The 23,944-nt window shown below is 58.0% G+C and overlaps 1 protein-coding gene and 2 long non-coding RNA genes across 3 annotated transcripts; 1 reads left to right on the forward strand and 2 right to left on the reverse strand.

The window, feature by feature from the left end:
* Positions 1-1,095: 1,095 nt before the first annotated feature.
* LOC140697503 (uncharacterized) lies at positions 1,096-1,608 on the reverse strand. The gene is made up of 2 exons (XR_012074639.1): positions 1,455-1,608; positions 1,096-1,217 (listed from the first exon to the last, which is right to left on the reverse strand). It is a non-coding gene; the product is annotated as an uncharacterized lncRNA (long non-coding RNA).
* A 1,338-nt stretch (positions 1,609-2,946) lies between these two features.
* MNX1 (motor neuron and pancreas homeobox 1) lies at positions 2,947-7,656 on the forward strand. Its single transcript, XM_072965350.1, has 3 exons — positions 2,947-3,646; positions 6,530-6,690; positions 7,294-7,656. Exons 1-3 carry the CDS (start codon positions 2,947-2,949, stop codon positions 7,654-7,656), a joined length of 1,224 nt encoding a protein of 407 aa, XP_072821451.1.
* A 478-nt stretch (positions 7,657-8,134) lies between these two features.
* On the reverse strand, positions 8,135-9,465 carry LOC140697504 (uncharacterized). Its single transcript, XR_012074640.1, has 2 exons — positions 9,252-9,465; positions 8,135-8,870 (listed from the first exon to the last, which is right to left on the reverse strand). It is a non-coding gene; the product is annotated as an uncharacterized lncRNA (long non-coding RNA).
* Positions 9,466-23,944: the final 14,479 nt, after the last annotated feature.

Raw genomic sequence — 23,944 nt, forward strand, 5'->3', positions numbered from 1 at the left:
CTTAAGCTCGGTTTTCCTAGACAGAGAAACAAAACTCCGTCGAAATAAAGGAGCTTCTACCTCCAGAATTACACTGCATTTAGTGAGGCAGCCAGGACCAGGACCCAGGGCGAGAGGCTTAGTACTCTTCAGACCACCCCCCCCTCAGTCCCACAGGTGGTGTGGACTCGGGGGTAACTAACGGGTGAAGTTGCTGAGCTGGGTCCCACATGCAGTGTCCTTCCTGTGTGTTCAGGAAGTGCTCTCAGCTGGTCCCAGGCAGAGTAGAAGTGTGGTGGAGGCAGGACTTTGAGGGCATACTCACTGTGGAATGAAAAAGGGTGATGTGAATTCCTCTGGGAGTTACAAAAACAGAATGATGTTAAGAAAGGTGGGGTGATTGATGAAGTCTAGACTGTACACCCATCACCAACTAAAACAGCCTTGATAGTGTTGTTGTTGTTTTTTTTTTTTTTAGGTAGGAAAGGGGGTGGCAGACTCTCCAAGAACAATCTTGGGAAATTTAGTTTGCATTTACTCCCCTCCCCCAGCCTCCTAAATCATCGCCCTCTGACAGCCGACCCATCCCAGCAGATGGAGGAGGGGGAGGTGAGGAGAACTTGCACTAATGCCCATCAGAAGTGGGAGCCACAATTCTTCTCTCTGAATTGGGGAGGCAGAGTGGCAGCCAGGAGCCCCTCCTTGAAGGGTGAAGGGTCTCCTGTACAGAACAGGTGCCTAATCTGAGGTCTCTTTGTAAAGCCCTCCTTCTCCAGAAGGAGTAGACAGGATGGGGGCCGGGGACACTGGGACTTTGAGGGCAGTAGGTGGGAATTGCCAGGCCCCTGCCGTCAGACTTGGTCCCAGTCCACACTGAGGCTTAATGCTCTGCTGGGATGAGAGCGTCAACGTCTCTGAATCTGTACTCTGTGAAATGGAGATGATGAAATTCTTTATCTGGTGTCATACGGAAGATTGAGGAAGATAATACTAGAAAGCTCATGGCACATAGTAGGTGTTCAAGAAATGTGAGTATACCCCTCTCTCCACTTAGCGGCAGGCCTGCATTTTTACCACCACAAAGAGATATTATCTGAAAACAAGACAAACGCCATGTAAACACTGTCACTTCTATTTAAGGTGAATCTTGGTTCTTGCAAAGCTAACAACATGTAACAGTTGCTGCCATATCCACTGCTATCCTCCTGATCTTCCAACTAGTGGGTCTCAGGACTACCCTGTTAGAATGAAAAAGAAACAAGGCTCTCCAACGTAACCATAACTGCTGCGATCACCCCTCACGTGGACAAAAGCCTTTTGAAGGGAAACTATACTGAGCCCTATATTTATGTTTAAAAAAAAATCCCACTTGTAGCAATCTGACCTGCTGATTTTAAAGTTTACCAGGCCCTGATTTTTTTCTCGGTCCTCTGCCCCTCCCACAGCCCCCTTCCTGTCCTTTATTCGCCTCTCACCTGCATGGGAAGCCAGGCTTCCAGAACCCGAACTCCTCAAATCTCTGCCTGGGGAAGGTGACTGGGTCTAATAAAGCTGTGGACCAAGCCTGTTGGTGGTAGGCGCTGAATTCCTGCCTGTTGGTTCTTTCAGCTTCAAAAAAGCCCTTGGAAGTGCTTTCACTGTAAATATTTGATGTGCATGTATGAGGGTGGAAGTGAAGTCTGGATTCTCACTCCACCAGCTAGCTCAGCCAAGGGAAGCCCCTTCCTCTGATTTCCCAGGAACTGCAGGAAGGAGGAGAGAAACTAAATTTTCCTGCCTAGGGCCTGGGGGCTAGGAGGACCAGAGTGACAGGCCTCGGATGACTCCTGCCTCCCATGTGGGGCCTTCTTGGGCCGAGATGGGTCTCTTGCATGCCTACCAGTGGTGTCCTTCAGCAGAGAGAAAGGGCTCCGTCACTGAGGACCTGCTCCACGGCAGGTGGGCAACGTCTCCAAGCCAGCTGGGGTCTCCCAGGCGGGACCACCAGACTCTGCCCTCTCACCTTGACAGGGAGGGGCTGAGTTGAGGATCTGCGGAAGGCAAGTTCACACACACACCACCTGAAACGCAGGGAACTTCCCAGAGTAGGTGAGAAGGTTCGACCTGAAGAAGCCTGGCGACAGGGACACAAAGCGCTCCTGTGGGTCCTGGAGACCCAACAGCGGGACTTGGGGACCAGAACAGTCTTCACTGTGCGGTCGTCACTGAGCAGAGAGCTAGATCTGGAAGCAGGGGTGGCTCCCCTTGAAGAAGTGGACAAACTTAAGTGCTGGCGCGGAGGAGGGAGTGAACGCGCCCTAGTGACACTAGCCCAGAGCGGGACGGCGTGTGTAGAGCTGTACTCGGGCACCGTGGCCCACACGGACCCCGGAGGTTGCCAGCGCCCGCCGAGCGGCTCAGCACCCGCAGGAGGGCGAGCAGGCACCCCAGGCTGCGCCCCTGGCCGCCGTCCCCGCCCCGCCTTCGCGGCTCGACACCCCGGGCTGTTTAGGACCCCGCGGCGCAGGGGCGGGGCGGCAGGCGACCCGGACGGTGACAGGTGCGCCCCTCGGCCAATGGCGGGGCTGGAGCCCCTCCCCAAGCCCCCGCCGCACGCGCCAATCGGCGGCCGCGCTGCGCTTCAAGTGCGCGGAGGGGCGCGGGTCCCCACCACGGCGCCAGCGGCCTCGGCGCGGTCGCCTGAGGGCTGCAGCGCTGAGCCGGGCTCTTGGGCCCCGGCGCGCCGGAGCACTCGCGTGGGAGTTAGTGCGAGCGCGGGCGAGCGCGGCCCGGGGCGGGGCCGGCACGGAGGAGGCGCCCGGACCATGGTCACCCTCGGCTGAGTTTCCGGCGGCGACTTTGATTACTGGCAAATAATCGTAACAATACCGAGCCTTGGGGCTGCCACCGCCACCCACCGACGCCGCGAGCCGGCACGCGGCCGCATCACTCACCGCCGAGCCCTGAGCGCCAGCCCCTAACGAGCTGATGGAAAAATCTAAAAATTTCCGCATCGACGCGCTGCTGGCCGTGGACCCCCCGCGAGCGGCCTCGGCGCAGACCGCTCCGCTGGCCCTGGTCACATCGCTCGCGGCCGCTGCAGCTGGCCCCGGCGGCGGCGGCGGCGGCGGCGGGGCAGGCAGCGGGACGAGCCGCAGCTGCAGCCCCGCGTCCTCGGAGCCTCACGGGGCTCCCGCCGACCGCCTGCGCGCGGAGAGCCCGTCGCCGCCGCGCCTACTGGCCGCGCACTGCGCGCTGCTGCCCAAGCCAGGCTTCCTGGGCACGGGCGGCGCGGGCGGCGGGGCGGGCGGCGCCGGTGGCGGACCCGGGGGGCCCCACCACCACGCGCACCCCGGCGCCGCCGCCGCCGCCGCTGCCGCCGCCGCCGCCGCAGCCGCTGGGGGCCTGGCGCTGGGGCTGCACCCGGGGGGCGCGCAGGGCGGCGCGGGCCTCCCGGCGCAGGCGGCGCTCTACGGCCACCCGGTCTACGGCTATTCGGCGGCGGCGGCGGCAGCTGCACTGGCCGGCCAGCACCCGGCGCTCTCCTACTCGTACCCGCAGGTGCAGGGCGCGCACCCCACGCACCCCGCCGACCCCATGAAGCTGGGCGCCAGCACCTTCCAGCTGGACCAGTGGCTGCGTGCGTCCACCGCGGGCATGATCCTGCCCAAGATGCCTGATTTTAACTGTGAGTACCGCGCAGCCCCCGGCCTGGGGAGGGAGGAAGGCACGGGAGAAGGAGAGCGCTGGCAGAAGGCTCTCCGGCGCATCCTCCTGCACCTGGCTCCTCCTTGCCCTGGCTCTCTATTCGGAGCGGTCTGCGGAAGCGCCGCGAAGCCGCCTCGGCTCTGCCCGGGGCCTGGGAGGACTCGTGCGGGCTGCGCGTGTGGGATTGCCAGCGAATTATTACAATGGCCACGCGCGGGCCTCGTTTCTCTCCCTCTTTTAACGGGAAGGGGCAACTGGGAGCGTGAGACTAAAATTTAATGATTAACTGGCGGGCGAGAAGTGAAGGAAGTGGTGGGGGAAGGCGAGCCGAAGAGCACCGTGAATGAGGGGGCCTGCGAATCAGGTGCCCCCGAAACCAGGGGTTTATCCTCCGGGAAACGGACTTGACTTCCGTCCACACTCTGGATTCTGGAGATACCCCCCGGGCCCTCCCAGGTTAGGGAGAGATCCAGGAGTAGCGAAGGAGAAATGAGCTTCAAGAGGCCCAAAGATGCGGGGCAAGGGCTCTGGCGACCCCGAGGTTCTGCCTGCCTCTGGAAGGGCCCTGGGTCCGGAGTGCGATGCCCAGGGGGTGGGTGGCCTGACTTGAACCGAGAGCTGGCACGCTCCAGCAGCCCGAGAGGTGTGCCCTCCTTCAGGTACCCCCTTGCAGGGCTCTAAGCAGCAGGTGCCGGCCTCCAAATTCAAGGCGTCCAACACAGCTCAAACCTCTCCCCAAGATCGAAGCGCGGGAGGGCTGGCCACCGCCAGCCGGAGGGAGAGCCTCTGGGCCGCAGGCGGCGTTCCCTCCACCCAGGCTGGGTGCCTCGTGGAGGCCTGGGTCTCTCGGGCTTTCCTGGCACGCGGCCGCACAGAACTGGTACTTGGGAGAGTCAGGCTCTCTGGTCCGTCCGCTTGCCCACCCGGGCTCCACTCAGAGAAAGATGCATGAGGCTTTTTACGCTTTCAGCCGAGGAACACCCAAACAAAGAGACCCCATTGTTTCCGTCTGAGTGGATTTGTTTAGACTGGGGAGATGCAGGCATGGGAGGGAGAAAAGGCAAAAAAGAAAACAGAAATAAACATTTGCCAGAATTCGGATTCCTCTGCTAGAAGCTATGGTTGTGACTAAACAGAGAAAAGCCAGGATCCCAGAAGGCTGCAGAAGTCACAGCCGGGTGAGAAAATCCCAGCATGTGCGCTGTTTGCCCACAGCCACCCCAGGCTTTTCCCAGCGCAGCTCCCAGAAGGCCCCAGTGGCCACCCATCCCTTCCATAGTCCCTCCTGACCCTCCTGCAAAGAAGAGGGAAATCTTGCTCTCACCTCTCAGTCTGAGGGCTGCAGCCTCAGGCATATCTGAATCCCGCATCGTCCAAACCCAGGGCACCCTTCCAGGCCCTGCCTCAGAGCCCAGCTGATCTCTTCTGATGGAAAGTCACCCCACAGATTTTTCATAATAACCTGATTTCCCAGAGCCTGGGACGCACAGTCTCCCACTATGGGGGGCGGTGTTCTCCACAGAGGCCTCCCTGCGCACTGGGTTCCCTGGCCACCTGGCTGTTTCCCTGGGGCGGGAAGGAGCTCAACGTTGGCTAGAAAATCAATTAAAGCCACATCCCCTCGCCAACACACTTTGCCGTCCCTCACTCCTAATCTCGGCCTAGTGGTAGCTGAATTAAAACCCAGCCAGTTTTAAGTTCAGATAAAGAAGCCGAGCACCGCACCCTAAAGGGCAGCAATAAACCGGCGTCGGTGCCGGAACGTGTCCTGAGAGTCCCTCCTCTGGTCGCTGGAAAACCTGCTTGGTTTCCTTTAATTGGTGTCTCAGCCACTGGATGGCATTTCCCAAATGGTCCCTTTGGAGCCAGTGTTTTAATTAAAGTTCTAATGTATTGTCAAGTTGGGAATTCGGGGCCTTGTTTAACTAAAGCGGGGGGCGTGGGCCTTCCCATAAAGCAAATTGCCCGTCCCGGGGGAGCCTGAGCTCTCCTGCCCGGAGCTGGTCTCTTGTCTCTTTTCTTCTCTTTCCTTTCTTTTATTGTCTGACACTTGTCAGGCTCCTGGGAAATCAAGGGAAGTCTCGTTTTGAGGTCATAAAACTCTCTGTGATGTAACCGTGTGAAATTATGCAAATAAAGCGGAGAGACCTCCTTGAATGCGTGGAAAGCCGGATCCCCCTTGTGCCTAGGCCTTTCATTTGTGTGATGAGAATTGTCCTGAAAAGCCTTCCAGGCTCCCTAGGATCGCCCCCTCTGCACCGTGGGTGGGGCTGTCAGGAAAACGTTCTAAATGAGGGCAGAGTCTCTGATGAAAACACACATTTAGGCCCAGGATTCGGTCCTTTTCCTTCCTTCTGTCCTTCCTCTTTTCTCCTTTTTCTCCTTCCTCGGTACTTGAGGAGCTGGTGTGAGGGGTGCTGCACCAGGTCTTTGCCAGGCAGGAGGACGTGGGAAGTGATTCTGGGACGTGTGGGTTGGGGCCTGAGGTGAGGGCGGCAGGGAAGAGTGAGGAGGTTTGTCTCTGGGCCTCTGCTTCTTGCCCATTGCCCCGATTTCTACCAATGCCCAGCCAGGTGGAGAGGGGGATCCTGGGTGATAGGGTCTCTTTAATCAGGACTCCCAGGCCCCATCTGAGATAAAAAGATTTGGTCCCGTTAACCCCAAGCATCTGGCTCCAGCTGGCCCTGGGGGTCCTGGGCCCCAGGGCCTCCTTAGGGGAGAGGGTGCTGATGTTGAAGAAAATAACAGCGACTCTGCAGGGCCTGTGAGTGGGCAGCCTTGCCTGCGGGTGCTGGTGGCACTGGGTGGGAGTAGGCCGCCCAGCGATCCCGGTTGCCAGCCTCACGCCCCTCTCCCACCCCAGCCCAGGCACAGTCCAACCTCTTGGGGAAGTGTCGCCGGCCACGCACGGCCTTCACCAGCCAGCAGCTGCTGGAGCTGGAGCACCAGTTCAAGCTCAACAAGTACCTGTCCCGGCCCAAGCGCTTCGAGGTGGCCACCTCACTGATGCTCACGGAGACCCAGGTGGGCAGCTTCCTGAACCTCCCAGGGGCACCGTCACCTCTGCTCTCTAGATCATGTGCTTCCGGGGCAACTGGAGCTGAGCCTGTTTGACCTTCAGTCTGTGGATTAATATCCGGGCCAGAGTTCATACCCCCACCCCCACCCCGGCCCAAGCCCCCATCCCTGCCTCTGCCAAATGCCTATACTGGCCCTCAGAAGTAGGTTCAGGTGGGCCCAGGAATTTCACCCTCCCCACCCCATTCTGAAGCAGGTCGTCCCCAGGCTACATTAGAGAAATTTCCTTCCAGAAAGAGAGGAGGGAACATCTTGAAATTTATAGACGTGTACCCTAGCTGCCCTGGCCCTTTCTATGCGGACCGGACCGGGGGCGCGGGGAGAAGACACCCGCTGGGGGGGGGGTTGGGATCGTAATTGGCGCTTCCTTGGAGCCCCGGACTCAACTGTGGATTTTGCCGATGCCCGGGGTGGGAGCGCCACCCCCCTGGTCCCCGCTCCCGGGCCTGGTGAGGGAGGCGAGCCCACTGGCGGGGTGCAGGTGCAGGAGCCCAGGGACTCAGGGCGAGGGTGGCGGTGGCCTGTTTCTCATGCCTCCTGTGCCTGCAGGTGAAGATCTGGTTCCAGAACCGGAGGATGAAGTGGAAGCGCAGCAAAAAGGCCAAAGAGCAGGCGGCGCAGGAGGCCGAGAAACAGAAGGGCGGCGGGGGCGCGGGCAAAGGCGGCGGCGCCGAAGACCAGGGGGACGAGGAGCTGCTGGGGCCGCCGGCACCCGGGGACAAGGGCGGTGGACGCCGCCTGCGGGACTTGAGGGACAGTGACCCCGAGGAGGAGGATGACGAAGACGAGGAGGACCATTTCCCCTATAGCAACGGCGCCAGCACGCACGCCGCCTCCTCCGACTGCTCTTCCGGGGCCGACTCGCCGCCCCCGCGGCCCTGCGGGCCAGGCCACCAGCCCCCGTCCCAGTAGGAGCCCCGCGGCCGTCGGGCGGCCGGGCGGCCGGGCGGCGATGCGCCCTGGATGCCGCGGCCTCTCCCGCGCCCCTGGGCAGCCGGGCGACTGGCGGGGACCCCCATGTCTGGCGCCCAGGTTACAGCCGAGGTGGCCCGGTCCTGGGGCTGCCCATTTGGGCCACGGCACCTGTCTGCAGGGACGGAAAGAGGGAGGCCCAGCAGGTTCCAACTAGAACTCCTATTCTTTCGAATTTAATTTGGTTAGCGCTGGGAGGAGGTGTTTGCGAGAAGAACCGACCACGGGGGCAGCCTCCTGACTCCCCTCTTCTGAACGGAGAAGGCGGAGATCTACAGTGTTAAGCGACCTCCTGAAACTTGAAACCTTCTCTGGAAACGCCATTCTTCTGAGTATTGAAAAAAGAAAAAAATGTTTCGTGCTTATGTATCTGGGGTGGGGGGGAACTTTATGTCATGAGCATTCAAACTGCTGGAAATCCCAAAACTGTACTGTCTTTATTTTTGTATATTGTATTTATATGTGTATATATATAAAGAAAGGTCTACTTGCGCATGCTAAATTATCATTTAGCTTCTCCCATCGCCCATGATGGAATGTAAAATAAATTGGTTTTTTACTGGACGAGGGTGCAAATCTTTCAGTGGGAGTTGTGAAATCAGGCTTCACAATGTTTGTGGTTAAAGTGATGGGGTGGGGTGTCTTCCTCAGCCGACAGCGATCAGAATGGCAATGGGTATCAGCACCGCGCCCTCCTCTGGGCCCTGCGGCCGGTGGGGAACTGGATTCCGGCCGCTGGGGAGTCGCAGGTTGGAAGCGTGCTTAAAAATACCCGAGTCCAGGTGTCAGCGGGGGCCAGGCTAGCATCGGTCCCAGATGCGAGAAGTTCAAAAAAGTAGCCTTGGACTCCGTGTATTTCTTTTCCTATTTCTCTGAGGATCTTCTTGCTTCACTGGCATTCCAGAAGTGGAAACACACTATTCGTTTCAAAAGACAAGCTTCCGAAGACTAGACTTCCCTGGTCTTCCGGCCCGCACGGCCCGGGGCGCTACCTCCGCACCTTTCCGGGACGGTCTCCGAGAGCGCGGAGCGTTTCTCCTCGCCGCGGGCCTTCGCAGAACACCCTTCCTCGCGCTGGCCAGGGCCGGTTTTCTTGGATCTGCGCGAATGTCCGCGAGGACAACAGCGGGCGACAGGAACGCTTCACGCCGGAGCTGCAACGGCTCCGGGTTAATAAACGGCGGCCGCGCGCGCCATCAATCACCCGGGCCGAGCCCGGCCGCCGCCATGTGCTGCACACATGCCCGCTCAACCCGCCGCCCCGGCCTCCGCGCTCGCCCTCCCTGCGGGCGGCTCCCCTTCCCCCGGCTCTGACCCGGGGGCCTCTCCTGGGCCCGGAGGAAATAGGTGATCAGGGGACACCGCTTCTTTCTCCCTCCCCCGTGCCTTCCTCCATCCTTCTGTTTCACTTTTTCACCAGCACCTGGGCTGGGGTGAGGGCCCCTCCCCCTCCCCTCCCGCTTCCCCCTGGCCTCCCCCTACTCCCAGCTGATAAATGAGTTCAGAAGGGCCTGCAGTTTCATTTGGGTGATTACCGCCCGGGCGAGCGCGGCCACTCCTCTACTTCAGGGCCCGGGTGAGATTAATATCCTCTCTGGCAGCTCATTATCACCCCGGGCTCCTTCCATAAAATCCAACCTCAGCCAAGGCCGGGGGCGCGGCGCTGCTGGGAGCCCGGGCGAGAGCAGCTGTTGGGCGCGGGCGGCAGGGCGCGGGCCTCGGCCGCCTCGGGGTCCAAAGGTGCTTTGGGGGAACCGGGACTGGGTTTGCAACTGGTGGGAAAGCCCGAAGGCCCGAGGAGAGGGGTGGGAAAATTAGAGAGAGGGGGTGGGGAGTGGGAGAGGAGAAAGACAGATGCTTTGGGGGTTTAACAAAGCTGCAATCTGTGTATATCTCGTTTTAATTTCTACCACATTGGTGAAGTTCAGCCTGAAGCAATCTCTTCTCCGGCTGGCTCCACATCTGGGGGTTATTCCCCCGCACCCCCCTGCTAAGCCGGCCCAGCCCCAGTGCTCCCACCTCAATACTGGGCCCACCAGGGACCAGGCAGGCTGGCCTGGGAGGGGTGTAGCTTCCGGCTTGGAGCGGGGTGTGGGGGGGGTGCTTCCAACCCTAGAGGACGTCCTGTCCCTTCACCCCAGGTGTAGACCCTCCCGAACCCCGAGAGTTGTTGGCTCCCTTGGGGACAAGGGGAAAAGGAGCACTGAAGGAAGATAAAATTATTGTGACCCTCGCCCCCGGTCGCCAGCAGAGCAAGCCCCGGTTTGGCGCGGGGACTTAGCGGCTGGGGAAGCAGGACCCGCCCGAGGCCCCAGCGTCTCCAGCCAGCTGCTTAATCGCGACGGAATTTATCTCGCTAATAAATTTAATGATCAATTCGTTCTTGTCACAGTAGCTCTTCCCCAAATCAATTATAGCAAATTTAAATATAATCACTGGCTCATCCTCACCCACTCTGGGCACAACGAACAATTCATTCCGCCTAATGAACAGCCGCCAGCCCTGCTCTGCCTGCCGCTGGGGCGTGTCTCCCCCAGCCTCCCACGCACAGACCCTGCGCCGGGGAAGATAGGCTTTGCAGCCTCCAGCACCTGGTTTCCAGGACCAGCTTCAGGTCCACCCAGCAGAGTCCAGAGGGGGACGAAGGTACTGTTTTCAGACAAGCCCAGGCTTGGCCCTCGGACGGCCCCACAGGCCTCTGGTGGTGAAGCCGCGGGTGCCTGGCCGGGTCTCCCCACTCCCTACCCAAGCGGTGTGCACCCCGCAGACCCAGCGAGGGTCCCCCCCAAAGAGGACCCTGCCCTCTGGGAACCCCACCTGACCCCTGCCATCCAGGGTGAGACCCTCAGCTCGCTGTGTTCACCCTAATGGGGGAATTGTCCTCCATTGTCAGAAAGGGCACCTTGTCCTGTGCCAGTATCCCCAGCAAGTGCAAAAGGATGTGGTTAAAGCCCTTTTTGTGACGAAGAAACCAATCCTTGGGCGCCCTCCAGCCGACAGCCCACCACCACCTGTCCAGCCCTGGTGGAGCTCTGGCCCAGGGTCTGAGGCCCTGATGAGGCACCTTTAATACTCGGAGCCTGAAAAGTGCAGAAATGGCTAGGATGTAGATGAAATGGGATTGCTCCTTCGTCAGTTGGCCTTCCTCCGCTTTGTAACCCAGACAGAAGTCATCTTGGAAAGATTTGCGTAAAAGGTTTTCTATGGCAGCAAAAGCAAAAATCATCCAATGGGATTACATCAAAATTTAAAACTTCTGTGCTGCAGAGGAAAGAAGCAACACAACGAAAGGCAACCTAGGAAGGGAGAAAGTATTTGCAAGTCATATATCTGATAAGGGGTCAATATCCAAAATACAGGGGGAGGGTATAGCTCAAGTGGTAGAGCACATGCTTAGCATACACAAGGTCCTGGGTTCAAACCCAGCACCTCCTCTAAAAAGAAATAAATCAATCTAATTACCTCTCCCTCCCCCCTTAAAACACACCAAACCAAAACACATAAAGAACGACAATTCAACAGAAAGAACAACTCAATTTTAAAATAGGCAAAGGAACTGAACATTCCTCTGAAGAAGAGATACAAGTGGTCCACAAGCACATGAAAAGGCACCCAGCTCACTAACCACTGGAGAAACGCAAATCAAACCGCCGCGAGATAGCGCCTCCCGCCTACTAGGACGGCTGCTACAAAAACAAAGCAAAACGGAAGATACCAAGGGTGGGCAAGGATGCGGTGAAATCGGAACTCCTGTGCACTGCCGGTAGGAGTGTGGAGCAGTGCAGGCATTATGCACACAGCACGGGGAGCCCTCAAAACCACCACCACCACCACAAACTAGAAGCGGCCCCGCTGCTGAGTGTGTATCCAAAAGCACTGGCAAGGATCTGGAAGAGGTATCTGCACACCCATGCTCACTGCAGCATTATTCACAATGGCCCAGAGGTGGAAGGAAAGAGGGAAATTCTGACACCTGCTGTAACATGGATGAACCTTGGGCACATTAGGATCAGTGGAATAATCTGGTCACAAAGAGACAAAGACTGCGAAATTCTACTTATTTGTGGGATCCAAAATAGTCAAATTCTTAGAGACAGGACATAGAATGGAGGTTGCCAGGGGCTGGGAGAAGGGGAAAGCGGAGATGTTCAATGGATAGGGAGTCAGTTTTGCAAGAAGGAAAATTGTGGACAGCTGCTGCCCAGCGATATGGACACAGCCACTGCTACTGTGCTAGACGCTTAAAATGGCTGAGATGATTAAAAGGAAGACAGACAGACCATTCCTCCATCCCTCCCTGCCCCTCTCCTCCTTCTCCTCCCCCTCCCTCCTCCTCCCGCTCTCCCTCCCTCCTACAGAAAGGGCAGACTTGCTGTAGGACTCCCGATCGCGGAAGGCTTGGGAAGGGAGCGCCTGGCCCCAGGCCGCCCGGACCTGAGCAGCAGCGGCGTTTGCGGGTGCGGGCCCGCGGCTGCCGCTGCCGCGCGGTGTGGGGCGCCCCGGCCCCTCCAGGCCGGCTCGTCGAGCACCTCCAGGTTTGCGGGTGAACTGACGCCTGCGGCCCCCGGGGTGGAGACCCGCCCCAGCCCCGGGCAGGGACTGCGCTCCCGCTCCCGGGGTGGGGAGCGGCCCCGCGCCGCGCGGTGGGGTGCGGGGCGCAGCTGGGGGGGTCTGCGGGGAGGGCCGCGCCGGGTGTGAGCCTCGTGGGGGGGTCCCCGCAGGACGTGGGCGCCCCCCAACCGTATCAAAGTCCTGCGGTGCCTTGCGTCTCCCTCAATAAAACTAATCCCTTCGGAGGTGTGACTCACCAAGAATGCTGCAGTGTTCCAGACTACAAGGCAAATATGTTTTTCAGATTTGGTTTTTATGGTCGGATTAAAGTTTATTTTCCATAATAGGGCACCTAATAAAACTCATAAAGCCGGGTCGGGGCTCCAGCTGGTGGCCTCGTTTAACACTTTCACTTCGTAAATCACTTTACGACCTGCCAGGTGTGTCCCAAACTGGACGCCAACGAGAAACAGCCCCCCTTCCCCCCACCCCGCGCAGGTCCCACGCTCGGGGGTCCGGCCAGTCCCAGGTTGGCGACCCAGGCCGGGCGGGGCTTTCCTCCAGGGTCCGCGCCCCCGCCGCTCCCCTCCCGCACCCCGAGAGGCAGGGGGACCCTCGCGGGAAGGCGGGGTCCGGGACGCGGGCCGGGAGCCCCCCGCGCGCCCCCCGCCCCGCCGGCCCCGCGCCGACCCTGCATTCCGCGGCCGCGCACCTGGCCGCCCCCGAGTGTACACAAGGTGCCGGACAATGTGCGGCTCCCCGGGCCATTGTCCGCGGCGCTGGGCAGGACAAAGGTGCCCGGGGGCCGGCGGCCGCGGCGAGGGGCGGCGGCGCGGTTTACCCAGCTGGGGGCGGAACAAAGGCCCGCCGCCTTATCGCGGCCGGGTGGGGGTGGGGGCCGGGCGGGGCGCGGGGTCAGGCCGGGGGCGCGGGGCGGGGGGCCCCTCTCAGCCGGGCCGGGGTCGCCGCACCCCCTTGGCTGCGCCCGCGCAGAGGATGCGCGCGCGCGCGGGGGGTGGGCGTCCCGACCCGGCGGTCCAGGGATCCCATGAGCTTCTCCGGGGACGGGAGGGAAAGGAGGCTCCCCCGTGGGCACGATCCGCTCGCTCGATGGTTCGCGCTCAGAGTTAACCCGTTTCTGTTACAACGCCTGTGGTTTTCGTCTGGGTTCACCTTCCGACTAATATACTTTCTTCGGAGCATGCAATTTCTTCTGTGCTGAAATACCATCTTGAAAAAGGATTAAAAAAAAATAAAGGTGAGGGCGTCCTGGGACGGGGGGCTTCGAGGAGAGAATGGCCTGCTTTTGCTTGCTGGTCTGGGGGACAGGCCCTGGCCACCGGCCACAGGAGGCCTTTCCTGCTCCAGCCCCAGGTGAGGGCTTAGCTGCCTGGGGCCAGCTGCGCCTCTCTGGGGCATTTCTTCCACACCTAAGATTCCTATACTGTGCTGGGAAGCTTACCTTCTTGATAGATAAACCTGCAGAGGAAATGTAACTTGTGCTTTTTCCTGGGTCTGCGGCCGTGCTTGCTCCCTCTCATCCCCCTGCTCCACGTATCCTGCTGATTACTTTATCTAGGGTGGGGGTTAGATTCCCACACCTGTGTGACCCTGCAGCTTTTCACCCACGAAAGAGACAATAGCCAACTCAGAGAGCCCAGGCACCATGCATTCATTCAACCAACCGTTCTAGAAGAGCTGCTCTATGCTAGACATCATTGTAAGCACCAGGATTCGGCTGGTGAACAAAACAGACAAACATCTCTGCCCTCCCGGAGTAACACTGTAATGGGAAGAGAAAGACTGAGGCCAACAAACACTAGGTACGTGCATCATCCAGCGTAACAGGTGCATGAACGCAGGAGGCTGTGTGTGAGGCAAAGACTGAAAGAGGAAAGCGGGCTAAAGCGGGTAGCAGAGTTCTCACTGGGCGGCCGCTGCCATTCTCAGTGCCGCCTGAGACGCAGGACCCTTGCTCTTCTGGTTCATGGTGGGCATACGGGGAACAGGGGTGTAGCACAGGCTGCCCGCCTTTAAGTGAGTCGGAGGAGAGGAACCAGAGACCTTTCAGAACTGGAGAGGCTGTTTATCCTGAGTCCAAGTGATCAAACATTCTCTTACTGACTCCAAGTGTTCCTAGCTCTGTTGGGGGAATAAATATCCCAGGAGTAGATGCATGTGTGGGTGGTGAAGTGGGAATACATTACATGCGTGAGTTTCTTCCTTTTTTTACTGAGATATAATTGGCATAAAACATGGTATTCCTTTTAGGTCTACAGTGATTTCTTGATTTTAATAATGAATTCATGCATTTGAGACCACTCTGGAAAATCAAAGAGAAACCAGTTTTTACATAAAAGGCTCACTGCTGATTTTCGAGAATTGGGAGAATATCTGACCCCAGACACAGATGCTCATGGACCCCCAAGAGCAGGATGCGGACTGTGCTGCCTCCCTGCACCGCAGACACCTGTGCACCCACCTGGCATCTTCCCAGCATCCCCGCCAGGCACAGGCGTCCTGCCTCCACGCCACTGCACCGGCCGCTCTGTCCCTGGACTCCGGCACCCTCGCTTTCCTTAGGCCTGTCCATTCTTCCAGATGGAGTACAAGCTGCCCCACCCCCATCCATGACACTGTGCCCAGAGCAGAGGGCTGTAGAGGAGGCAGGGACCCTGGAACTCAGGATTGCGACCCATCTCACCTAGTGTGTGGCCCGGGCAGGTTCTTTGACCTTGCGCCCTAGCGTCCCCGTCTGTAGAATGAGGACCCTCAGTCCGCACCTCACAGGGAGCCGTGAGGGCTACACAGCTGGACTGTGCCAGGCACCACACACGGGCTCGTGGGACAGTGAAACACACCAGCACCCCACCCCAGGCCGGTGCCTCTCTGACCCGTGGTCTCCAGGCCCACGAGGCACAGGTGGCACACAGAACACGTGCTCCTTTCCCCTTCCTTGGGGAAAAGATGTGGTGGGGGGTGTTCAATGGGGGAAGGGGTGTGCGTGGGGGGAGTCTTTGCAGAGATTCCTTGGGACTCAGAGGGATCCAAGAATAAGAGCCAGGAGGTGGAGGTGTGGCTGCAATTCTGTCACTGGTTGGGTGACTTGACCTCTCTGTGCCCCAGGTCCTCCTCCATCAAGTAGGGCGGCTGTGAAGAGGCACCATGCCGGTAGCAGGAAGGGCCATCCCAGAGGAGGTGACAGCACACAGCAGCCCCTCCAGTCCCCCCCCCCACGGAGTCTTGTGCCCTCTTGACAGTGAGGTGCCCGCTCTCCATTCGCTGCCCCCCTGGTCTGGCCTGTCCGAGGGCACATGGACCCAGGGCCACCCTGTCCTGACTCTGGGACCAGGCAACTCCTGTGTCCACACCTGCGTGATCACTTCTATCGGAGACTCCTGCAGAACAGAGACAGAGAGAGACAGAGAGAGGGAGAGGGAGAGCTCGAGCTCGAGCTCACAGCTTCCCCGAATCTGCTTCTCTGGCCAGCCTGGAGTCTGCAGCCCGGAGCCCAGAGCCCCAGTGCCACGCCTCCTCCAGGCCCATGTGGGGCGTGCTTGCCCGATGGGACATTTGATGGGGGGCACCTCCTGGAGCCTTGAAAAAGGCTCATGCCCCTGTTGCCCCGGAGAGGCACGGCCAGCCAGCTAGACGCAGGCCACAGACAGGTTGTCAGCAGCCTTGAGAGTGAGCCCCCCAAGCTGCCAACCCACAGAAAGATGAGCTAATGATTGCCGTTTTAGGTCACTGCGTTTGGGGTGGCTCTTCACACAGAAAAAGCAATTTGATCCCCTACACACTCCTTGGCATGGCCCAGCTTTCCAAGCCAAGTCTGTACAACCACATAGGCGAGCTCGGGTAGCTACTTGGACCCAACCTCACTGATTAATACTTATTGAGCATCTCTTGTGTGCCCAACACTGTGCCAGGTTCTGGACGGAAAGCAGAGAACAGCATAGACGTGCTCTCCGTGCCATGGGCCTTGGGGTCGAGCAGGCTGTGAGCACAACGCCTGGAGCGTACCCGGGAGTGGGCAGCACCCAGGGATGTCCACAAAACCACCGTGCGTGTCCATCACCACCGAGAGCGCTGCCTCCCATGCTGCGTAAACTCGAGGACCTTGTTGGCCAGTGTATCAGTTAGGATCAGGCCAACCCCAGAGGCACGAGAGCTGAAGGAACAGTGGCCCACACAGCTGGAAGTTCACGTCCCTCTCCTGTAAACCTGGGCCGCCAGGGGCTGGTCTGGGGTCCTGTGATCTCCCTGGTCTCAGGCCCTTTGTCTCGTGGCTTTTCCTCTGTTGTCGAAGGTGGGGCTGGGTTCCACCTCCCATAGCAGGACAGAGGGCAGGCAGGGACGTGCGTGTCCTTCACAGGAGTTCTGAGCGTGGCCCATTCACTCCCATCCCACTGGCTAGATGTCATAGCGTGGCCACACCAAGCTTCACCAGAGGTTGGGAAGCGAGTCTTTATTTCCAGTTGTCCCTGGGCCTCACTAAAAGTTGGGGTCCTATTCCAAGGGAGAAAGGGGTATCAGATCATAACTAACTCTGCCCTGTATTTGTTCTCTGGTTCTTCTGTGTGTGTGGCAAAATGCATGAGAGGTATTGTTGTGACTGCTCATAAGCACACAGCTCAGTTGCGTTCGGTGCTTGCCCGGTGTTGTGCCACCACCTCTGTCTGTTCCCCAAACTTCTCATCACCCGAGACCTGACTCTGCCCCAACTTAACAATCCCTCCCCTCCCCCCGCCCCAGCCCCGGGACCTCTCCTCTGCCCTCTGCCTCTGTGGACTGGCCGATTCGGAGTATGTTTTGATTCTTTGGGACACTCCCTGCAGTATCCAGCACAGACATGAACATGAAAAGGGCTCCGATGACTTAAGTTGCTCTTCCCTTGTCGGCAAAGGTACTGCGATCCTCCCAGGGCCCTGTGGCCGAGCCTGCCCCCAGGACATGCGTGCCGGGACCTCCCCAGCACCGCTGGCCCTGCCACCTGCCCCCACCATCCCAGGGCCTCCGAAGTGGCCGTCCCCACTCTGTGGCCAAGCACCCAGATGCAGTGGCGAGCAGCCTGGTGCCCGAGAAAACCTGCCCTCGGGCCCGAGTCTCCATCAGGAGCCCAGCAAGCTGGCCCTCGTGCACTGGGGGCTCCTGGTGGCTGGCCGCGCCACCCCGTCTCAGGCGCCAGCATGTCTAGATGTGGCTCGAGTACTCAGAATGCTGGCCAGGGCCTGCCCCAAGGAGTCCGAGGGCCGGGCCGCCCACAGAGCAGCAGCAGGAGGGATCAGAGGCCAAACATCTCACTTTGAGAAATAAAGCCAGTGTGTCCAGCAACCTAAGTCCTCTGCTAACGTTAAAGCCAGAAGCACGGGGCGCTCCCGGCTCCCAGCCGTCCTTCCCGCCACCGTCACCTGTCCTCCCAGGTAAAGAAAACCCCTGCCGTGCCACCCAGTGCACTCCCGGCAGCTTCTCAAAATTGCTTGACAAATCCTGGGTTTTCCAAGAGGCACCAAGGGGGCTCGTGCCCCCCGGGTGCCCCCCAAGGCTCCCCCTCTGCAGGGGGCTGGGGGCCCATGGAAGCACCCCCCCACCGTGAGGCCTTCTCTCTTCTATCTTCATAAAACAAAGTAATTCGCTTTTAATGACTGCGGTGTTTTCTTTCCCAGTTCTGTTTGAGCAGATAATGTGTCGGGGGCCGTCCCCACAGGGTTAAACCACCGTGACCTTCCTAATCAGAGAACAGGAATAAATTATATTTACTCATAAATGGTGCTGGGTTCCCAGTGCCCAGCTGCCTCCTAACCACAGTGGGGGTGAGAGTTTTTGCTTTTATCAGGCCTCTCACTCACAGGGAACAAAGCGCTTTATCATCCTTCCAAGCAGGTAGGGAGCCCACAGTCAGCACGTGGGGTCCCCCTGCCTGTGGCCCCCTGAGACCCCTAAGCCTGAGGATCTGGTCGGCAGGACCCTCAAGCCCCCTCTGGGATCTGACAGACACACCTGGCTGCTGCTGTCAGGAGACAAGTCACTGGCCCAGGCCCCTCCGGCTGGGCTGCCCTTGGCTGGGGCATGGCGGTGAGGGAGTGGCCAGCTCACTCCTGACTTTCTTACACGGGCTGTTTCTGCTCCTGCGAGCTTCACAGGAGCCAGGCCAGGGAGCCAGCATGAGAGCCGTGGGCTGGAAGGCTGGACAGGGAGGTGACTGGGACCAGCCGGCGTCAGAGAGAAAGCGAACTCTTCTTCCAGGCCCAAGTGGCCAAGATTTAGTGCAAGGAGGTCAAGGCCCAGACACAAAGTGCACCTTGTTTTTCCGGCTTCTCTGTTTTGCCTGTCCTGGGGCGACTTTTGCAGCGGGGACAGTGGCCCCGCTTTCCCAGGGCAGATCTGGCCCCTGTGGCTGATTTATCAGTTAGTCCCACAGTCACTGACGCAGTGAAGCAGACCCTGTCCACCCCATCAAACCTGATTTAGAAAGCAGAGAGGTTTAAAACCTGCCATCGTCCATGCAAGCCCCAGACCCCCAGGGCGCTCGCGACCCCTGAAGGGCCTTACCGGCTAGCGTGGGGCCAGGTCGGAAAGCACTTCCTCCAGAAGTTCCAGGGCAAGGCTGACGTAAATCTCAAATAAGCACACTGAATTCTTGATGCGTTAAATAAGTGTGTCTCATACCGTGAACACATGAGCTTGCTTTTCTGTGCACGGTAAGCCCTGGGTAAGTGCTCACCGGGAAATCTGTGTTTGCGGCGCGTCGGTTTTACTTCTCGTCTGATAACCGTGCCCCTGGGCACATCTGCTCAGGGCTGGATCTTTGTCGGAAATCCGTGATTTGGCCAAGACTGGACAAAATTAAGGCATGACGATAACAGAAATAATCTTAGCCCTGGGTTTTAAGGTGTGTGGGTACCAGGTACCTTCGGAGCACTGGAATCTGAGATGCTGGGAGCCGGGCTGGCCTCCAGGGCCTTGGTTTCATCTTGCACTTTTTTTGCCAGCTTTGTTTTACTCTTATTAAGGATAATTTCCGCAGAGGCAGTAAAAATGTCCTGGATCAGCCACCAGCATTTAAGAATTATAAAGAAGCTCCTAATTCAGACCTTCAGAATGTGCACTTCAGGAAAAAGTAACCAGAGAGAGAGGTCCTGCTCTCCAGAAATTCACCAGCACCTCCTGTGTCCAGACAAGAACCTACCTGCTGACTAACAGTGCCAGGTCGTTTGGAGGACACAAAACTCACCACAGGTCGTAAAATCACAGACTCTGGATTCTTAGTAGCGCCTCTACCCCTGCCGAAGTCAGGCTGTCAGCAAACCTGATAAGCCACACCTTCTTTGGCCAAGTTTCTGTTGAAGTAGGGTCAGTTTACAATGCTGTGTCAATTTCTGGTGCACAGCATCATGTTCCAGTCATACGTACACACATACATTCCTTTTCAGATTCTTTTTCATTATAGGTTTTTATAAGACATTGAATATAGTTTCGTGTGCTCTACAGAAGAAATTTGCTGTTTATCTATTTTATATATAGTTTTGGCCAAGTTATTGATGCAAATATGGGGGAGAGGAAATGCCGGGTGTGGAGACAGACCCGGAGTTGCTGCCGGGAACCTTCCTGGGCCGGCGGGGTGGCGGTCGGCGGGGTGACGAGCCCCACCTCCTGGCCCTGCTCTCTGGTTCCCACCCCCCAGCTTGTCCCCGTAGACCTCACCAGAGCTCTTGCTTGATGCTGTGCACTGGGGTGACCAACCCATCAAGGCACCAAAAGTCCTGGGTCTCGAAGCCCGCTCAGCCCTGGGTAGGCCAGGAGCACTGGGCACTCGGCCTGCTCTCCACGGACAGGAGTAAATACCCGTGAGAAGAGAAATGAGAACAGCATGGACTCAGCCAGTTGTCAGTGAGCTCATCTGGCGTCTTGGGGACGTCACTGCTGCTGTTCCAGGTGCCCCCAGGCCTGCCCGGGCACTTGGAGGAACGTGGGCAGCAAACTGCCTTTATAGAGGATAGTACTCAGAAGGAGGGCGGCCGCCGTGGGTCAGTGGAGGGGGCTGGCCTTGAGCTGGGCTGGTGGCAGCACCGGCCAGGTCTGCTGTCCTTGGTCCCCTCTATACCTGTGCCTGACCAACCGGCATGCCTACCGAGCATCACCATGCCTTAGATGAGACGGGGCTGCCCGGGGACCAGGCAACAACGCTGTGCTGAGGCTGTAATAGGAAGATGCACCCAAACCTGGGTACCACGCCAGGAAGGGCAGTTACGCTGGCATTTCAGGGTGACGCAGCTGTGAGTTATGGAGGCTCGGTCTGCGCAGCTGGGGATCTCCTCCACCTGGCAGGATCTCCCCGACAGGCGGGGCCACGCTCCCCGAACCCCCTGCCCCAGCCCGACTCTCCCACAGGCTTTGCTGGGAAGACGTCCCCTGCACTTGCCGCAGCCGAGGACAACAATCACCTGTCGTGACGCCGTCATTTCAAGGTGGGCGGAGTCTGATCTTCCCCCGGGAAAAGGGAGAGCGGTTTAAGAAGACACATTTTTAAAGAAGACTGGGAACCTAAAAAAAAGAAACAGAACGTAAACACAAAACAGAAACAGACTCATAGACATAGAATACAAACTTGTGGTTGCCAAGGGGTCGGGGGGTAGGAAGGGACAGACTGGGAGCTCAAAATTTGTAGATACTGACAGGCATACGCAGAATAGATAAACAAGATTATATTGCATAGCACAGGGAAATATACACAAGATCTTGCGGTAGCTCACAGAGGAAAAAATGTGACAATGAATATGTGTATGTTCACGTATAACTGAAAAATTGTGCTCTACACTGGCATTTGACACAATGTTGTAAAATGACTATAACTCAATAAAAAAATGTTAAAAAAAAAGAAGACTGCCCGCTAGCAGTGAAGGGGGAATGATCGAATTCGAAAATGACTATTTTTGCGAGTAATCATTGATTCTGGCAAGTCATTAATGGCTGCCTGACCACGAGGCAAAATAGTTGGCTGAGGGGGACAGGAAACCCATGTGTTTAGCCACTTTTTTCCCTTGTGAGAGAGCGCGGAATCCTAACCACTAGGCCACCAGGGAGCGTCAACTTTTTTCCCTTGTAAAATGTCCTTAACTTTGGTGATTAATTTCCCTTGGTAATGACAAAGGCAAAAACGTACCTTTGCGGGGGAGAGGTCTGCTGGCCTTAGCTGTAATTAGGTGACCGAGCGCCACCAGCCATGATCTGTGCCAACTGCGTGTCCCAGGTGCAGTGGGAAAGGCGCCAGTGTCCCCTGCAGTGAGTGTCCCAATCACGTTTACACCGAAGCTGCTGCACACAACCAGGATGCGTCATGACAATGGGCCAGGACTCTCCAAAACCCAGTTTCGTGAGAGCTTTTCGTGAGAAGGGGCGGGGGATGTTCTAGGCTAAAAGAGAAATAAAAGAAAATGTGACGCTGAACCTTGATTGTATTCTACCTAGGAAAAAAGCAGCCACAGAAAACTCATTTTATATCAACTGGCAGTATGAGAACTGGATCGTCTGTGGGACTGCCTCACTGGATGGATGTTCGAGAGCTCAGGTGCGGTGATGCAGTCGCCGTAACTGGAGAAGGTTCTTGTCCTCAGGAGATGCAGGCTGACAGCTTCAGAGGTAAGTGTCACGATGCCTGTTACTTCCAGACAATGCTATCAAAACATGTGTGTGTATAAATGGTTGTGTATTATATATAAAAGAGACGAAAACCAATGTGGTGAATGTTAACAACTGGCAAACCAAAAAAACAAAAGTGAAAGAACTTGCCCTCTTTCTTTGGAAACACTTCTGACAAAAATGAAACAGTCCATTTTTAATGATTTTTTTATTTTTAAATGCTCATAAATCATTTTTACCTCGGCCTGAGACTAATCCCATTTCACTGGGCGGTCGAGGGCTGTCGCCTCACCTCTCAGTCAGCAGGAGCAGCTGAGGCTGTGTAGGGCGCACCAGGGAGGCGAGGGGACCACGAGCCGGTTCCCCAGGGCAGAGGAAAGGCTGAGGCCCACGGAGGGGTCAGTCACTCTTCCGCAGACTTGACACTTCTGCAGCAGGGAAGGCGCTCACGTGGTAACTCCCGAGGCCATGGCTGGGCATCCTGGTTTGGACATGCTCAAGGTCAAAATCGCAGCTCCAGCGGCCCGTGGGCACACACAAGGCATTGTTTTCCAAACACACACAGCCCTCAGTGTTCCTGAAATCACCTCTGCAGCCTTAGAACATTCTACATCACTCCCCATTTCCCCTTTCATCTTATCACACAAACATCATTTTTCATCACTTATCCAGCCCCGCTCAAGATAAACGCCATCGCCCTGCGAACTAACTGCTTTCCTGCCGGCTTCATCAGCGAGGAACAGGACCCGACACGGAGGGTGAGAAAAAGCGATCACCCGGCTCCCAGGCCAGTGTTACCTTCCCAAGAAAAGGCACGCTCTACCGGCCTTCCGCGGCGCTCTGAGCACACGTGTGTAGAGCAGTCACCTGAGCACCCACGTGTGCTGAGCGCCTGGCGCCTGGGGAGATGCGCGAGGCTCTCCAGGGGCTCCCAGCGCTTGAGAACGGTAGTCTCTGCGGGAAGCTGCCTGCACCGTCCAGAGCCTCCGTCCCTGGACACGTCTGATCTGGCTGCGGATGGCTCCCAGCACCGACCCCTGGGGCCCGTTCTAGGTCCTCCCGCGGCTCTGCTCTCTCCGGCATCCTGCCCTGGGCCCTCTCTCAGAACTTAGCCCCCCGAGGGGCTCCAACCCCCCTAGAGTGGAGTCTGCACCCTCAAACAACCGTGACCCCCAGGCTGGGAGACATCCCCGAGCCCCTCCCTCCTCCAGGCCCTCTTCATCTCAAGGCACCGACTTCTGATGCGTCCATGGGGAAGGTCCCCAGAACCTTCCTTCTCACAGTTGCTCCTCTGGTCTGGTGTGTCACTTTTGCCCGGAGGTGACAGGGACTGTCTGGGTGGTCTCACTTGCCAGCCTTCATCCAGCAATAGTTTTGAAAACATGACCTTGATTATGTAACTTCCTTGCCAGTAACCCTGTGATGCGCCCCTGTCGCTGACCAGGTAAATCCCCAGCTCCCCAGCGAGAAGGGGTCCGTCACTATCCGGTTGCAGGTGCCCTGCTGGCTGTCTGTCCTGCGTCCCAGGGCCCCCTGACCCTGGCACACCTGCCTCTCACGTCCTCCTGTAGGAGCCGGTCCAAACGTCACTTCCTCTGGAAAGCATCCCGCTGGGAAGAGCTGGCTGTCCTCATCACACCTTTGGTGCACTTGACCTGCAGGACCCAACCTGACAAATGAGACTTGTGAACTTTTCAAGCTCACCCTGGGCTCAGCGTGATGGCTGGCATCAAGCAGGCCCCCAACCAATGCTGAACGGGATCAAGGAGTCCCGGTACTCCCCACGTCTTCCCTAGAAGGGGCTTCAGGCTGATGTGGTCCAGGGACGGCCCAGCCTTAGCACAAAGACTCACGTGGTACCGAGGGCTGGAAGGGAGCTGCGGACGGGGTGGCTCGAGGGAAGACGCTGTCACTGGGACGTCACCTGCACACAGGCCAGCAGCCTCGTGCCCCGAGCTCTTGGTGACTGATGCCCCGGCCCCCAGGCTTTGGTCAGTTAACGAGGGGGCCGTCCCTGCAGCCCCGCTGGTTCCTCCTG

The sequence above is a fragment of the Vicugna pacos genome, chromosome 7, assembly GCF_048564905.1.
Source record: "Vicugna pacos chromosome 7, VicPac4, whole genome shotgun sequence".
Taxonomy (NCBI): Eukaryota; Metazoa; Chordata; class Mammalia; order Artiodactyla; family Camelidae; genus Vicugna; species Vicugna pacos.